This window comes from Rhinolophus ferrumequinum, chromosome 19, assembly GCF_004115265.2.
Source record: "Rhinolophus ferrumequinum isolate MPI-CBG mRhiFer1 chromosome 19, mRhiFer1_v1.p, whole genome shotgun sequence".
NCBI lineage: Eukaryota > Metazoa > Chordata > Mammalia > Chiroptera > Rhinolophidae > Rhinolophus > Rhinolophus ferrumequinum.
Window position 1 is genome coordinate 36955174 of NC_046302.1, and position 18562 is coordinate 36973735.

Here is an 18562-nt window from a genome sequence, read left to right on the forward strand (position 1 = left end):
CAGCTTCTTAGACGGAAAACCTTGGCATCATCCTTCACTCATATCTTTCCCTCTCATTCCACAGCTAATCCATCAGCAAATGCTGTGGTCTCTTCTCTGCACAGCAGCCAAGGGGAACCTTTTCCAGGGGTACTCAAACCATGTCCTGCGGCAGCTCTTCTCCAATGACTTCCCACATCTTTTAGAGTAATGTACCATGACCTAAACCTCTGGACTAATACGTAATGGCTCTGCGTGGTGTGACCTGACTCTGCTCTCATCTCCAACCGCCGTCCCCCTTGCTTACTCTGCTCCAGCCTCACCAATCTCATTGCTGTTCCACCAACACGTTGAGCACACGCTGATATCAGAACTTGACACATTATGTTCCTTCTGTTCGGATCGCTCTTCTTCCAAATATCACATGGCTAACTCCCTCACTTCATCTAGGTCTCCACTCAGATATTCCCTCATCAGGGAGGGCTTTCCTGACCAATTTATTTAAAGCAGCACATTTCCCACTCTGCCTCTTTCTTCTGCTTTATTTTTCCTATCTTTTATTACAAATGACAGCATATCTTTATTATTAATATTATCATTTTAGTTTATTGTTGGTCTCAGTGAGAGCAGGGACTTTTTTTTAAAAAACTATTATTTCCCCAGTCCCTAGAAAAATAAATATTTATTGAATAAATTTATTGGATGGATATTGGCATCCTTCACATTTACTGCCTTCAAAAGCCTGGCTTACCTCACATCCAGATTTGCACAGAGGATATGGGAGTGAGTTTCTGAGCTGTTGGGATGTCCCACTCCATAGAGATCACCTGGACTGAGTTCCAGTCCAGTTGTTAGTGGTCTTAAGCAGAGAGGCTCATGAGCACCCCAGTGGTGTACTGGAGCCAGCTCATGGTGACGAGAGTCAACTGGGGACATCCATTCTCAAGTCTGCAACCAGCACCTTCAGCTTGGTAGCTTTAAATGCTGGAAGTATTTACACTATGGAAATTGGCAAATGTCTTACATTGGGGCTCCCCACTTCCCCAAGAGAGTAAGTTATTAAAGAGTTGCCAGCACAAGTCTAGTTAGTAACAGTTACTCCTTCCACTGGCATAGTGTGCTCAGATCTAGATGGTGACGACACTGGGAGTCATATCCAGGGCAGAAGAGTTGAAAACACTTGGGCTATTCCACGTGGGGTTGTATAGATATGATACCTCTCATCAGAGGTAGTGGGTGGCCAGTGGCAGGAGGACCAAGCATACTATCGTGTGTGCCTGGGCAGGACTGGAGAATGTACAGGAGACGATGAGTCTGAAATCCTCTCAGTTTGGTATCTGGCTCTAAATCGAGACGTGGGGTCTGGAGTGGGTTGATTAGTCTGTCTGTTCCTCACCCATAAAAGGGTGTTCCTATTCCCTATTTAACAGGAAGATCATGATGATAAAAACAAAACAATTAAAAAAACAAACAACAGTTCTTGTTCCTCAAACTAGGGGGACAAGTTTCAAGGAGGCATGTTTCAATTGAATAAAGGTAGAACGTGCTAAAGACTGTTGCTGGGCACTAAAATAGCAACTGCCCACTTCCTTGGAGGTGTTCAAGCTGGGTTTCCATCTGTTGAAGAAGCTGGAGAAGGGGATTCCTGCATTCGAGGGAGGCTGGTCTGGAAAAACCACGACCCAAGATCCTGTCCATGCTAAGACCTTATAGTCAAGAACATGCCGTTAGGCAAGTCACTGACTGATTTTTTTTGCTTCATTTCATCCATCTGTTAAACAAGCCAGATCGTTTCTCTCCCTTTCGTTTTTCATTGTTCATTTGAGCAGCCCCTTATTCTAAATAAAGTCTTTCTCCATTCACTTTCTTGTCATACACATACTTTTTTTCTCACCCACTTTTTTCCTTGAACATATCACAACTCTAAATTACATTTCTTTTTGTTATTCAAAAATAATGCCATCTCCCAAGTTAGACTTCCGAGTTCCATGAAGGCCAGAACTCTCTTATTTGTTCATTGATGTATCCTTAGCATTCAGGGTACTTGGCAGTGTTGTTGGAATGTCGAAGTTAAATCATCGTTTGAAATGTTTTTAGGTCTAGGAAGTAAAGGTATTTTATCAATCTCATACTTCACCATTCTTGTTATAATAAAGACGCTTTATACCTTGAAGTAGGACAGTATTCCTTATGACTTGTCTATGAAGAACCCCTGTTATTTTGCACCCAATTGGTTATAGATGGTTAATAATTCAAAGACAGTAGTCTAGCTCTTTTAAGTTATATGTGTAAATAAGCTGTATGTCTCAGAATGCGGCTGCTTGTCAATATTCCATGAGGTTGAGGAAAACCTAGGGTGCATGGAGGGACCGGGCCACTGCAGTTGACATTCACATGCCTTTCTATTAGATACGGCAAAGGTAAATGGCTAGACACAGGTAGGTACGGCTTTCCTGTCCTCTTGTCCCTCTTGTACCCAAGAATCAGGCTTGTTTCATGTAGCTCCCCATGTAGCAACGGGTCGTCTGCCATCCAAATTATGGGCCTCTCTCCCCTCTGTTCTTCGCTGCAATTCCTTAGATTTGGAATTTCTTCTTATTCAAAGACATGGGAACTCTTATTTATTTTTTTTGGTCTGGTTAGAAGTGAAACATAGCAAACAGCTAGCCTGAGAATAGCTGCACCGTGATTATGGTGTAACTGATTGCTAGTGGACACTTGCCTAAAACCAGGTTTAAGTAGAAAGGGACGTATAGAGAAACAAGAGGCCGCTTCCTCTGAAAGACAAGTGAGACATGGAGGGCATGGATCCTCCTAAAGATACACTTAGGCTTAACTAGCTCTTCAGTTCTGCCCTTCCTCTCCTTATGTCTTACCACTCTACCATTTCTGCTACTATAGCTCACACCAAGTCCCATTAGTAATAGTTTGTGTGAAGCCTGATAATGCCTTGGGTGAGTAGCAGGGCCATCCCTAACCTTTCCAAGATTCACGGGCTGTCAGATCATGGAGTGATCGTGCAGAGTTCCTCATGTCAGAGGTGGGGAGCGCTAACGACCAGGCGGGATGTAACGTGCCTAAGGTCGCATTACCGGTGAATTGCCAAATGTGGCTACAAAAGTGAACATCACCAGTCCCTGTGGCGGGCCCTGTATTTGTGCTATAAATAAAGGGCTTCGACATGTGATTACGAAAGGGGCCTCAGACTGAGTTAGCACCTCCTTCCAGTCCTGCTGATGAAGCATCTGTGTATTGCATTCAGTTTGCTCAGTCTCAGTGGGCAGTATATGTAGAGCCATCCCTCAGCTGAGCCAGCCAGAAATTCTGGGCAGGTTTGTCCAGAAATGGGTGAACTGTGAGTCAGGCACACATGTGATTTCAGGGAGAACAATGAAAGGATATCGTATTGGAGAAGGGACATATAATCTACATTTGACTGAGCCATTTTGATGAGAAGGAAACCTCCGTTTCCAATACCTCTGTGAGATAATCTTCTTGTTCTCAAGAGTGATATCACAAGAGACCAGTTTTAGCAAATTGTCATCAAGGCAGGACTGTGTGAGACACAAACAGATACATACACACCCCAGCAAAGAAGAGTTATTGGTGAGCCAGCTGTTTCCAGACGTCCTATATAAGATACGAGAGGGACAAATTTTCAACAAAGTACCAGAATGTATATATTCCAAGGAGCCATGCCTCCTTTAGAGTTGTCTAGGATTCTTGAAAGGAACCTAGTCTTGTTTTCCGAGAGTATTTTGTTTGCTTAATATTCTGTTAACATCTTTCGAAGATGTAGAATATCTTCAATGGTGAAGGATCATTCTAGAAATATCCAGATGTCTTGGTCCTCAAAGAACTTCCATCCTAGGGAGTGGCAGGACCAATTAAGTACTCAGCACTTACAGTGCTTGTAATGCTAATGCCACAGCAGGGCCACTTGTGCAAGAGATTGCATATTGGTTGTGCAAACAGTTTTCAAATAGCAGTTCCAGGAGATTTTCTTTTCACCCAATAGCCAAACATGTAAACAAGCAAGTTCCACTTGGTTAATTAACATGAATAAGCAAATGACCTGATCCTACTTCTTTAAAAATACTCAGTAATCTTTCTGATGAAAATCAGATGCAGAGGTATTTGATAAACAAAGATTGTCTTTAAATTTTCGTTTCGTGAAGGTTGTGTCTTGCAAATGAGAGGAAGAGCTGCAGGTTTCACTTCTCTGGTCTCTGATGAAGATGGTGATCTGTCTTCCCTGAAGATCATACCTCCTGCTGTCCAGCTCTTTCATTATGTCAGGTGCAAACTGCCCTTACTACTTGCTCCTTCTCATTCTCATGCTATGTTGGATTCAAGGAGGACATCATAGCATGTAATAGATGGCTTACTTGGGATGTCCCGTGTTTCTGTATTATTAAAAGTGTCCACTTATATGATCATAACGATATTACTCTTCCTTGGGATGCAACCATCCCCTTCCCATTATCAGTTACCCTTTTTTATACATGCCTGCCTCCTTGTGTCTCAGCTCATGTCTCCGGAAGGCAGAGATCTTTCCTAGGTGGGATGAGGTTACCTTTAAATGCGTAATAATCTAAATCTGCGGCATTTAGATTACTGGCAACGCCACACATACAGAGTAGTTAAGAATGAACATATGCATAGGCTTCGGACTCAAATGGAATTGAGCGTGTTGTCTGGATCTATCAATTACTATCTTGTGACTTTGAATACGTTACTTAATGTAGGTAAGTTTCTGCTTTCTCCTTCGTGAAATGGAGATAATCATAGTCCTACCTTATGAGAGTCTTAAGAGGATGTAATGATATGAGCTGATCCCTGCAACGCAGTTAACAGTTTATGGGAATTCCCAGAATCTGTGATGGTGCCTGGGACTCGCCATGCTATCATTAACGGGAAGGAAAGAAGGAATGGAGGAAGGGAAGGAGGCAGAGGGGAAGGGCGGGTAAACTTGGCTAGGCAAAGAAGACACTCATGATAATTAACAAAGCTTAATTATCAGTGTACAGTGCAGGCTCTAGTGAGTCCTTGGTCAGCCAGGATTTGGGAATGAGATGCCTTTGAAAAAAAGTCACCTTGAGAAATTTGAGGAGATCAAGATCGTAGGATGTTACCTTAGAAGCCTACCGTGTGACGCTACAGGGGGCTGATGGAAAACCCTGGTTCTTACCTGCGTGGTGGCTCACCTGGGGCACAGCTGGCAGTGGTACCAGTGGCCCTGTGCTCAGGGCTGACTCCCTGGCAGAGGAGGGAGGAAGAAAGCAACGCTCCATTTAGGAATTCCTGAGGGGGTCTTGGGGGTCTTAGACAGAGGACTGGACTTGTCATAGTTCAGAGCTATGTTCAAATTCAAATTCTGTCTTTTTTTTTTTTTTTTTTTTTTTTTTTGCCTCCATAACCCTGGGTGAACTATTTAACCAGTTTGCTCAACTATAAACTGGTAAAAATAATACTATCCTGCATAGATAATGTGGAGATGAAGAAAGATAGGAGTAAAAACATCTACCAGGTATAATAACAGGCAAAAGTCGGTCCTGAAATAATCAATAGTTTTTCATATTATAATTGCCAAGAGTTCAGGGTAGACTTTATGGAGGAGACAATTCAATTTTACCCGAGGCTTACAAAAGCTGTGGCTACCTGCAGCTGTAAGGTTCGGCTATCATTGGGTCCAGCTTGACATTACCCCTTTTAGATATTCACCTGTAATTGTGATTAATTGCTCCAGATTTGGCCCAAGGGACCCAGATTCTCAGCCAAATTGGCTACACTGAGCAGAGCTTTTGACTCCAGTGCTCAGATACTCTCTGAAGTAAGCACCTTCTGACTTTTCCATTCTCTGCTGCTCAGTGCGCCTAAGGGTGTAAATCAGTTTCCTCGGAATCACCAAAGGGTGTCTTACAAAGCTTTACTACTCGTCTTGGAGCCAAGTGAGCAGATCATGGGGACAGTTCTAAGCAGAAACTCAGTAAATGATGAGAAGAAGAGGGAAATGACGATGGATTTTCCCCAGCATCCAGCTTTACTTGGCATGTGTTCAATGAGGGGAGCCTCCTTTATTGGCCTCTTACACACTTTGGAAACAGCCCACAGATGTTTGCATGTGATTTCTTCATTTTCTTAGAAGGAGAAGACCTACAGCCCAGACTGGGATTCTGAGAGGCAACATATCTTTAGCTTTTTCCTTTCCTGGTACATTAGACATGCTTTCTTAAGCGTGTCGCTTTCCTTCAGAGGAAGAGAGCAGACATCACTGCCTGCCGAAAGTGTCAAGAAAGGAAAAGAAAGCCTTTTGCTCACGAGTACTCATAGGTGGCAATATTAAAGGCGGTTTTCTTAAAATGAGGTCTGGCCATGCATCTGTTCTGCTAACTAGTAAGAGAAGACTATCTTAGCATCTTTAAAGAAGTAGGCTAGCTAATCTCTTTCCCCAGGTAAGTGCTGCTAGCACTGTGTATGGCTTGTACACCTACAGCTGCCTTCTCTTTTTAGATACGCATTTACACAATTTCTTTTTCATAATGCTTTCAATCAAATAGATCTTAACATGGAAGTCCAATATAAAATACTAATAAAAGCTGTGTGTTCTGGATAAATAGGATTGGGGCTGGAACTCTCCACCTTAACTCTTCTCACCCACGTCACAATCCCCCAAGACCCTTCTGTGGAATCCAGGACTCCTTAGGGCACAATTTGAAAACAAGTGTTCTCTACGTTTCCAACTCATGGTTCATTTTGAAGTGTCAGAGCATCATAGAAGACCTGATAGAAGCTCTGATAGTGCACTAAAAATAGCAGGAGACTCACAGAGTGTGATATAGTGAAAAAGATCAAGAGTCAGCCAAACCAGGCTCCAGCGCCATTCCACCATCCGCAAATCGTGTAGCCTCAGAAATGACTTAACCCTCTTGAGGTTTTTTTTTTTTTTTTCCACCCAAGCACTCAATTAATGGGAACATGAGCATCCATGTCACCAGTTTAATACCAGGTTTAACTTTTGTTAAACTTTTGTAAACTTTTCACCCAACACCACACAAGATGCCTCATGAAATCTAGTTTTCTTGGTGTGGGGAGAAAGACAGTTAAAAAGAATTCTGCTGGGAAGTTCAAAAAGGGTAGGATGAGCTTCTGTAGGTTCACCAGGCTCAAATAACAGAAAACAAGACCCACTGCATGTGAATTCTAGATCAGGGCATTCAGAGGCTTCTTTCATTAGGTCTCAGGAGTTGCAGCTCTAATCTGCAAGAAGGATTAAAGGTATTCCCACCCAGAAGTTGAAATAGCTGTGACTTGGACAACCATCAAATACACAAACCACCATATGAGCACGGGTTATAGGTGCAAGGTTACTCGTGGAATTTAAAAAAAAAAAAATGCATAAGCTCTTTTGGCTGTGTATCTAGGGGAATTTGTTAAAGATCCCACGTGTAAATATTAGAACCCCATCATTTAACAAATAATAAAAGGAAAATAGAAGCCATCAAGACCAGGCTTGCTTGGAGTTATATTCAATTATTATTAGTCATGCTTGTTATTCTTTGGGAAGGAGTCCGAAGCTAACACTGGAGGTGTCAGTGGTTTCAGGTTTAACCTCTAAAATTCCATGAAGCTGAGGGTGTTTAGCAAAAGGACACCCAGCACAGCTAGGATGGCAGCTTCAAGTGTGCACCTTGTTTGTTAGGCTGGTGGGAAGCTGACTGCTTGGACTCTACACCACCCACCCCAGATGCTTTGGCAGTGAGAACTAATGCCTTTTGAATTATAAGGTGGTTTATGTTTAGCTCTGATGTGGATGTGACTGCAGCCTCAGTAGGACGGTGAAGCCGTGTTGTAGTCTGAGTGACCATCTGTGTAAATTCCGATTTGCATGCCAGTAGGGAGGGCGCAGTACAAGACTACCTCGTGGCCCTCCCTTCTGTGCTTTTAGGCAGGAAATCTTAAGAAGTATAGAAAAACCTCTTAGAGGTGTGTGTTTTGTGGGGAGAGTTGCAGGAAAAGAGGAAATAGAGGAGACTATTGCATCTCTTTTTCATCCCTGAGGTGAGAGGTACAGTTTGGGGGCGTATGAAAGGTGTGCAACCAAAGGGCACATGGAAGTCACTGGATAGGTAATAAAATAAAATTCATAACCGATCCCATAGCGAGTGGAGGCAGGACCAGGGCTAGGACAGGAGTTTGCTCCCTCCCAGCCTAACGAATGCCCTTTTGTACAGCAATGTTCCATTTCTCATCCCAGTGGAGGATTAGCTCTCTGTTGGTTCATTTTACCTCCCTTATTCCAGTTTCCACATTTCCTACTGTGGTCCTCGTAGAGTTGTGGCTCATTCATGGATCATGGTTCCAGAGCCTGTAGCTTGGTGGAATTCACCTTCATTTTCTTTCCTTTTCTCTGTCTTACCCCTGACTTACCTTGCAACACCCTCCACCCCTTTCAGAATCTCCCAGTGCCCAGGTGTTAGGGCATCTAACACTTTCTGTGAGGTATATACATATCGTTGGATGTGTTGCTCCTGATTTCCCATTGGATAAGTCACTTACTCTTTCTGGGCCTCAGTTTCCTTTTTGCCAAGGTTAAGGGTGGGGCTTGTTGGTTTCTAAAAACCTCAGTCACACATATGATTGGATGTTTGTCTTGGCTTGCTGAGACACTGCATTCCACATAAGCTATCCCAAACTTTTTTGTAGGTTGAAGAGTTGGTGTGGGATGCGGTTCAGGTTCTATCCTACAACCCAAGAAGGAAGGAAGCGATGCTTCATAAAATAAAGAGGGAGAAAAAGACCTAGTATTTCTTGTTAAATAAGAAAGGGAAATGAGAACAGATTGAAAATTGGGAGTGGGGCATAAGTAGAACTCTTATTTAATGAAAAGATGGTATCTTTAAGGGCAATTTGAAAATATATGCTCCCCAAAGCCATCTTTGCTCATTCCTTTGTCTATCTACCTACCTACCTATGCAACCATCCATCTGTCCATCCATCTTACATGCCATCACCTATTTCTCTGGCCCCAGGGAGGAACTAGCTGGAAAAGCAAATGACCCAGAGGATCTCAAGTGCAACCAGGCTTCATTTTGCCCAGGTGCACGTCTGTGAGGTCGAGATCCTTCTGGCCAGATGTCCAGGGTGATGCACATTGCCCCGTTTGTGTCAGTGAGCCCCTTCCCAGACATATGTGTCCTGGGTCAGCCTGGGAGAGGCAGGGGTTGGTGGGGACATATTAGGCCCCAGCCTACCCAGATGTGGTGTGTACCTTTGGTAAGGGATTAGCATAGAGGAAATGATGGTCCTCAGGCAGGAGAGGGCACAGAGAAAAAATGGAGCCCCTTCTTCCCTCCTTTGAGGGAAGTTTTAGAAACTGTAGAAGTTAGCAAGTAGGAGGGAAGCTATTGACGGGGTAGCCCTAGGCCGTGGCAGTCACAAGGTGATGCTGGCTGCAGCTGTACCGGGGGTGACTTTTGGTGAGTGACGCAAAGAGAGAAGCCAACTCAGAGTGCAGAGTGGGAGAAGAACAAGCAGAGCAAAGGGCCTCTGCTTGGGAAGCCGAAGGTATTTGTCCTCTCACCCACTTAGGGCTCCAATGCTTTCTTTATGTTCCTCCAATCCTCCCTGCTCCCAACTTACCCCTCAGGCTTGGAGAGACAAAAATTAAAGAAATAAAGAAGAAGAACTTTTGCCAAGAGAGAAACTGCAGCTCCTCGAAAATGGAAAACAGGGTCATCATCCTAATATTTTGAATCTGGACTGCTCCAGAGAGCTGCAAAACGTGTCAGGAATGAGAATGACCTGAGGCACAGCCCCAGGAACACTGCCCAGCTCCACCAGGGAGATGAAAGAATTTTCTCCTTCCTTTGCCTTTTAAATGTAATTTCGGTCTGCCCTTCTCCCCCACACGCGCTCAGCCCTCTCTCTGGGAGCAGTGCAGACATTTAGCCATCCTGGGAAAAGGCAGGATCTTTTTCATTAACTTCAGCCTGATTGAAGTCCCCAGAGCCAGGGCAGGTTTCTTTTTCCTCCCACTGCCTCCCTGCCTTGGATCCCTCCCCACAGAGCCCTGCTGCTCTGGGCAGTGAACTGTTTCCCAATGGGATGAAATGCGGATGGGGTCTGGTAGGGGGTATGGTGCGGAGAGGGTCTGGATTGGTGCTTTTTAGGGCAGTGGCTTTGTGGAGGGACGTGCTCATCTCTTCTTGCCTGTGCCTCAATTTCCCCTGAGTTTCTGAGCCTCTCCCACCTTCTGGATAGAGGCCAGGAGCCTCTTTTGTCTGGGTGTTAAAGTTGGCCCAGACTGAGAGGGTCACGAGTGGAGGTTTCTGCAGAGCGGTTGGGGGTTAGGGGACCCCCCAGGCCTGTTGTAAAGTCAATTATCTGCAAAATAAGGACGTAGTCTGGCGTTTTTAAATGTGTTTTGATGGCAGAACATTCATTTTTCAATGAAACTGTATACATGAAAGAGGGAAAATCAAAGCCACTCTTGTTGAATGGAGAGGGACAAGTGGACACAGTGGGGCTCTTCTGTCCACACCACCTTCCCCTTCTCCAGTTCCCAGCAAAGGTGACCCTGAGCCTGCTGAGGACACAAAGATTTCCTCATCCACCCAAGGACCTTCAGCTGTCTCCTTCAGGTCCTGACATTCTGGAAGACTGGAAATCTCTTCTGGGGTCCACATCTAGATAGTCTGCCACTTTGAAATACAGGAGAACATCCTGCTCTGTATTTCAAATCCACATCTGAGCCCCATACTTCAGTGCAGCGGGCCAGCCCTGTCCTTTCCTGGGTACAGAAGGTGTAGACATCTGGGAAATACTCAGCTTTGAAAAGGACGGTATTCAAGGAGCAGAGCGTGTGTTTTGCCTAAGAGCTCACGTGTTTGGTTAGAGCCTGGTTAGAACCCGGGAGCCAAGAGGCAGTGATTCGGCTCCTCGATTCGGGGCTGCATGGTGAGGAAAGGCAGACTTCTTCTGTACACTATTCTTTTGGGAACCATTCAGAGAGGAAGTTGCAAGGCTTGCCTTTTGTTATTTCCTGGGTCAGATAATACCTGAAAAGCACACTAGATTGTGAATGAAATAGTTCAGAATCTTCAAGGCAAGGAATTCAGAAGTTTTCCAAGTTACTTGATAAGTGTCCTTGACAACACTTCACTGATCCCCCCAATCCCCCATCAGATAAGCTACAACATATGAACTGTGACGGGCACCCATTGAACATTTCATTGTTTCAACCGCAGGAAGGGGCAATCCCACTCTCTGTCTGGTGGTGGACTCATTCACTGTTCAGCCTCTTTCGCTTTTATGCTGTCCTCCCTTCCATTTAACCTTTTACTCCTACATGAAGTATAAGCCAGTATTCACTCATAAAACCCACAGCGGGTAGAGGAGAGCTTGTTCCCATCATTGATGAATTCATTCAAACATTGGAGTGCCTACTTCATGCAGGAAATGCCCTAGACGCTGAATGCCGTTTCCTCTTGTTGACTTCAAGGATGGCATAAGCCGTCTCTCACATGTCTCTTCTCCAGGCTCAGCCATTTAATCATTCTAGTTCTCATCTCTAGGTTGACAGTATTTCCCCCTTTCCTTTTAAGTCGCTTGACCAGTAGGTATTTATTGACTAATTGTCCAGACTCTATTCAACGCTTTGGGAAATGCAGAAGTTCCATAAGATAAAACTATGGTCTTTTTGGACCACAGTCTTGTTAGGTGAGAGAAAGAAAATTTTAAAAATAAATAAAACACACAAAGCAGAACTGTTAAACAATTAAGAACAAAATTGCATCCATTTGGCTCCGTTTTAAGTGAAGAAAAAGAAAATCCAAGGTTTCCAGGGAGGGTGGGATAGATCCTAACTTTGTTGAGGTAGGGATAGCACGAATAATAACTAAAAAAATGCAGCATCTCTAATTCCAATCAAACTAGTGGATCTGGTCATTTCTCAATCCCAAAACTGCTGACATGAGGGAATAGTGCCCATGTTAATTAAGATGCTTTGAACACCCTTGGGGTTGATTTTCAGTTGCGGCATCAGAACGAGGAGGAACGTTTTTGTCTCACACCTGTTGTCTACTCGGTGAACCCTGTTGAAAGGCTGCAGAAGGATCTCCACCTGCTGGACACCCAGGGCCTGGAGAATTTGAGATTTGACCATTAATATGCTAACACGTGTTGGTGGCCATGTCCTTGCAGAGCTTACTCCCATTACCATACGTCACCCCAGCCTTTCTGTCCCTCCTTCTCAGCTCTATCCTAACCTTTGCTCAGCTCAAGTTAGAGACCTGGTTTGTACTGATAAGATCTGAAGAGTGGATGGTCATTACTAGGATTTCCAGGTGGGAATTCCCGCCTGTTCTCAGGAATTTTTTTCCACTTTCCCATTTCCAAATCATGAGAAAAGTTGCTCGGGGAAATCGGGAAAATCGGCTCCTTGAACCCAGGTGGTGGGTAGTATTGGCTGTCACTTTGTGGAAATGATTCATCTTGGAGAACAGAAAACAGTTTATATCTCGGGATTCGGGAATAGAAAAGCAAAAAAAATTCCTGAGAATGGGCAGGAATTTCCTCCTGGAAACCCTGGTCATTACCAATTAAATAATGTCTGGAAGGAAGGGTCAGTTAAGGGTCATTCATAGGGATACATATTTTATGTTTTACAGCCCTTGGCTCATTTGACTAATAGTCCGGCACTTATGTTTTTTTCCTATGCCATGTCTAATCAGCAAATTATCTCCAATGTGCTATAAATCAGAGACATCATATTATAAAAGAAGGAGGTTGTGCTTTGGGATAACATAGCTTTCACGCCAACAAATCTAGTACCCATCTGACACCATACATAGTTATTACAATATTATTGACTATATTCCTTATGCTATACCCTACATCCCCATGGCTACTTTGCAATAACCAATTTGTACTTCTTAATCCTTTCCCCTTTTTTCACCCCTTAACCACCCCCCACAAGTGGCAATGACCAAAATGTTTTCTGTATCTATGAATTTGTCTCTGCTTTGTTGTTGTGTTTATTTTGTTCTTTAGATTACATATATAAACAAAATCACATTGCTTCTGTCTTTCTCTGTCTGACACTCCACTCAGCACAATACCTTTCAGGCCCATCCTTGCCACTGCAGATGGCAAGAACCCATTTCCTTCCTTGGCCGAGCGATATTCCATTGTGTATATGACTTGCTGCCACCTGCCAGCTCCATTAAGGTTCAGCCACTGATAAAGCCTTGTGAGGTACATGAGTTGGGTGCGGTAGGGTCTCAGGGAGTCACGGGAGTGGAAAGAGTTGTGGTCACCAGGTTAATGTAGACTCTGGTTTGGTGCCAATGCTTAGCCTGGAGCTCCTCAGCAGAAGGCTCAGCGCATACTGAGGCCAGTCGCTCCCCTGCCCGCCTTGGCCCTCAGACTCCAATAGTTTAAAAAAGAGTACAATGCAGGTGGGGCTGGCTGCTCCGGAGAAAGTGCCTCGGGCATTGGATGAGTTGGGTGCGGTGGAGTCCCAGCTGAGTCAGCAGGGTGGAGCAGTGGAACTCACCAGGCCAATCAGATTCAGATTTGGCCTATGGGGAGAGGGCTTAACACAGGGAAGATGGCATCTGCCTGCTGGCTGCACAGGAGAAGGACCCCACACAGGAAAAGGACCCCACACAGGAAAAATGGTGACTGTCCTTCAGCCCTAACTCTGAAGCCACATACCTCAGTTTGACCCCCGTATACCTCTGATTTCTCCCACCGCGCTGAGTCACCATCCCTCTGCTGGAGTCCAGGGTGAGTTCCTGTGAATGAGAGAGTCTGTTCATGGGCTCCTAAAGAGGACATTTGGGTTTCCCGCAGCCTCTGTCCCATCCAGAGGGTCAGAATCCCTGCTGTTTTTCTCAGCCAGGTATTATGGGAGCTCCTCTTCCCAGCACCGCTACTCCGGGCTGGGGAGCCTAGTGTGAAGCTGGGTTCCGTCTGGGGGGAACCCCTGTGGCCGAGACATCCCTCTTGATTCTCATTCACCACATGGAGGTTTGGGTCCAGTCCATTTCATGTCTCTGCCCCTCCTACCAGTCTAAGCGTGGCTTCTTCTTTATATCCTTAGTTATAAAACTTCTGTTCAGCCACACTTCAGATGGCTCTCCAGGTTGATTGTTCTGTAATTTAGTTGTAATTTTAATGAGTTCACGGAAAGAAGCACACACAGCATTGATCCACTCCACCATTTTGGATCTCCCCAATATAGCTTTGGATTTAAATCCCAAATACATGTACTAGCTGTGTGACTTTGAAAATGTTATTTAACTTCCATAAGGCTCCATTTCCCCAACCATAAAGTGGAGATACTTTCTATCTCATGAGGGAGTTGTGAAGATTAAAAGAAAAATTATCTAAAGTAGCAACCACTGCACTGGTCACCCAGGCAATTTTCAATGAATCATAATGTCCTCGCTTCCTCCTTAATGTATTCTGTGGCTGGCAGTGAAAGGATACCAAGGGGTTGGTGAATCCCTTTTCCATGTCTTCTTTCAACTGCCACACTTGAAGTATCTCGTTCTGCCACTTTTCCATTTTCAAAGCTCAAGCTCAAACTCCATCTTATTTCAGCAATCCCACCCTGACCTTTCTTGCCTTATGTTCACAGTTAGATGCTTACACTCTCCTACATTCTGCTCACGCTGACGTCCATGTCTTATCCTTTGACCAAATTGTAGGTTCCTTGAAGGCAGGAACTAAGTCTTCCCATAGTGTCTAGTCTAGAGCCCTAAGTGTTGTTTGGCTGTTTCATTACAAACAGAGGAGCCAAGATGGAGCCACCTTCTCGAGGCACCTTCCCCTTGTGGAAGCTAGCCCTCAGGACTAGATGTGGGGAGAAAGTTACAGCTTTTACATTCTCCACCTCCTTTCTGCTGTATCCTGGCATTAATACCAATTTCTGCCTCGTTTTTGGCAAAGTAATTTAGAGAAGCTAAAAAAGCCCAGTTGAGCTTTTCTGAAGACCGGAGGCAATGGAGATCAGCATGACTCCCTCTCTTTCTTGAACCAAACAAAATATTTTCACAGCAAACATGAAATCTTTCCTATTTTTTGCTAACGTTCTCCAGGCCTAGTAAAGCTAGCCATCACACTCCTTGAATCAAAATAAGCATCCCCTTTTTCTCTTTACCCCACACTTGCCCAGCATTTTTGAGTAACAATAAAGAATATGGTTATTTTATTCATTAATCATATGATTCCATTGAGTGCTTTCTGGAGAGGACGCAAATAAATTACAACCTTAACTTTACCCATTGTTATTGATTAAACACAGACACATAAAATATGTAAAATTGACTGTTATGTTCTAATATTGTGCATGATAGTTGGAGGCATAAAGTATGAATACCTAAATACTATATGGGATCAAAGACATTTGATAAAGGGAAACTGAGTCACGTTTATCTGGGAAGAGGAAAGGGTCATTTTTACTGGTCTAATTAACAAAACAAGAAAGAAGATGAAGCCCTCCCAGAAGAAATGTGCCTTTAACTGTCTCGTTAGCTTGTGGTATAACAGACTATAATAGTAGTTAAGAAAGTCAAGGACCCTCTCCCTAAGGAAGCATTGTACATCTATAGACTCATGTGTGATTGTACTTAAAATTTCAGAGAGTCTGTAGTCCTGCTGAAGTCCATCCACAGACAGTGAGCCCTAATTTAAGACCCTTTGAGGCACTGGTGACACATAAGAAAGGTAGGAGAGGACAGTAGAAAGGGGCGATGTAGTCAGAGATGTTATAGCCACAAGGGTAAGAAGGTCTTTGAGTCGAGACTCCTAACCCAGAAACACCATGTTTACCTTTTGTGATTCTGCTTCTTTAGCTCCAGGTCTAGGCTGTGTCAAGTCCATTGCTGATCAGTTGTCCTGGGGATACTGTATGCAAGCTTTGAGAAGTATCACTAAGGAAACCTCCTTTGCTCTTTTCCAGCTCCTCACAGCCAGTGACCTTGCAGCCAGTGACCTCAAAGGATTTCAGCCACAGGTAAGTTCCACTGATCCTTTTATGAAGTTTGGGAGATTGAAATGTTCCATACTTTGGTTATGAGCAAACAAAGTTGGCACCAGGGCAAAACACCCCACCTTGGATTTCCAGCTTCTCTGACTCAAATGCCAACTTTATCAATGTCCTTTTTCTTCTCTCTCAATATTTTATAGTGGGGGGAAAAATATAGACCAAGATGCACTTGAAATGTGTAGTGGTAGGTGACTTAGCTTAGAAAAGGGTTAAACCAAGGCGGCAGAGGGTTGGGTGGGACTGGGTTTCTCCCCTGTATTTCTCTTTTGGGGGGACAAGATGGTCATGTTTCTGTAATCTTTGTGTGCACATGCCTTGCAGTCACCAGTCTGGTGGCCTGGTTAATCTCCAACTCCTACAGAGACAGATGGTTGAGCTGTGCTGATCTTGGTTAGTTTTGCTGATCTTGGTTGGGAAATGGGCCACTATTCTCTCTGGCCAGAATGCTGTTTGGAGGTCGCCATGAGCAAACCACGGAGAGGGTACAGGCAAGGGCTCTCTGGGGACCTCTTTGGCAGTGGGGAAGATGGAAAATCACCCTCATCTCTGGAAGGGCACTTACTGTTTACACACATACACATAAGCACCAATACACATTCACACCAGACACACAGAAGTCCCTGTGTTCCCCATGGACCCAGAGCAGACAGAGCATGTATCTAAAGGAAGGAAATCCAAGAGTGAGAGCTGTAGTGCAGAGTACTCGCTCCTGTCCCCCTTTCCGCCTGAACCTTTCTGTCCCTCCTCAATTCAGGGCTGCCTTACAGGGAGATTACGGGGAGACACATCTGAGCTCCTGGCAGAGAACTTCTGTGGGTAGAGCAATTAATTTTCGAATATCAAGGACTGTATATATTTGGGAATGTTTTCTTCTTTAAATAGTTTCACATCCAAGAGCTCCCTGTGCCCTCACTACACTTCTTCTATGTGGGGTATATCTTGTGAGCTCCTTGTACTGCTGGGGAAATTGAGGACCAGAGTCCTGATGAGAACTGGCCTCAAGTCACACAGAGAGCTAGGGACAAAGACGGCGAGTGGGGAATGAGAGGCTCCAGGGAGAGAATGAACAAAATAACAGGCCCCATTGGTGAGAGGCAAAGATAAATCCTTGTCCCAGTTTGGAGCTGTTTGCATCACAGCCTATTGATCCTTCTGCCTGGGGTCTAATGAGGTTTGAGGACAGGTCATCAGGAAGCCTATTTGACAACTATGGAAAGCGGGTAATTAATTAAAGCACTTATTCATAGTCACACAAACTTCCAGGGGAGCTCAGGGAAGGTAAAACACAAACAAAAGAAAATCAACGTTTGCCCGCGTCCCACCCACCTCCCCACTTACCTCACACACAGCAGCCTCTCAGCCAAAGATTTATTTTTGTCTGAAGATTTATAGAAATAAAGGGAAAAAGGGCTCTTCATGATGCTGTTTTGGGGCTTGAGAAGAGCACATAGTGGAGGCTGAGTTGATGAGTTTATGGCAGGTGCGTGTGTGCGTGTGTGTTTTGTCATTGTTGCTTTCTGAGGCGACCCTATTCTCTCCATGTTTGTCGAGCCACATTTCTAGATATTACGTGTAAAATGAACTGTAAAGCGATGCGAAAGTTTGATGTATTTGGGATGCATCCGTAACATTCGAGGCCGTGATCCTAGAAAGGCAGCTTCCCTGCTACCCCCACCCCGACAAGCCCACAGTTGCTGGTACAGATGGCGCACTCCCCTGGTTCTGTCTGACCTTTCCACATTATTCCATTTGTGTGTCATCCCCCCAAGGCTGGAAGCATAAATCCATATTTTTCACTCCTCAGGATGTGTGTTCTTGAGGCCAGGAAGCGCTGGGAATCTCGTGGCCGACGTGTCATGCCCAGATCAAAGTTAATTCTCCAGTGTTATTCCTTCATCAGGAAGGCCCTGGTGTGTGTCAAGTCAACACCAGCCTTTGGGTGCTTTTCCACACAGAAACAGAATGCTGCCCATATGCTTCGGGCTGCCACCTCCACCCCCACCCCCAGCTTCACGGCACCAAATTGTTGGCTTCTGTTGTTATTTCCCCCTTCTCTCATTGGGTTTCAGATGAAACTGAACCCCACACATCCCGTTTTCCCCAGTCATTCATGGACGTGTTCCCTTCCAGGAACTGGGACTGACTTTCAGGGGGGAAACTCAACTGAGGACCCCTCTCCAGGGTAACTAATCAGGCCTGTCCTCTTTCACACAGTCCACACTTATTACTTGCCACTAAAAGCTCTGTGTGTTTTTCTGTTTTGGGGGTTTTTTTTTTGTTTTTTGTTTTCCCTTGATGCCTGATCCTGCTGCAGTCTCTTAGGGAGAAGAGCCATGATTTCCTCACTATTCTTTGATGACTCTCAGCTTTGAAAGTGTGGCCGGGGATAACTGTATTGGGACGGACTGTTGTTTCTTTGTCTGCCTTCCTTTCTGCATCCAGGTAGAAGGAGGAGGGCAAGGAAGTGCCCATTGGCCTTTCTCACCGTGATTATTGGTCTGCAAAGTAACCGTGCTCATAAGTGGA

At 44.6% G+C, this 18562-nt stretch overlaps 1 protein-coding gene across 5 annotated transcripts in view; it reads left to right on the forward strand.

The window, feature by feature from the left end:
- SETBP1 (SET binding protein 1) overlaps positions 1–18562 on the forward strand; it is a 345415-nt gene that overhangs the window by 162447 nt on the left and 164406 nt on the right. For all 5 annotated transcript variants that reach the window (XM_033087216.1, XM_033087217.1, XM_033087218.1 and 2 more), the window contains exon 3: positions 15950–16003. In XM_033087216.1, the coding sequence (XP_032943107.1) occupies positions 15950–16003 (54 nt within the window). The remainder of the gene's footprint in view (positions 1–15949; positions 16004–18562) is intronic.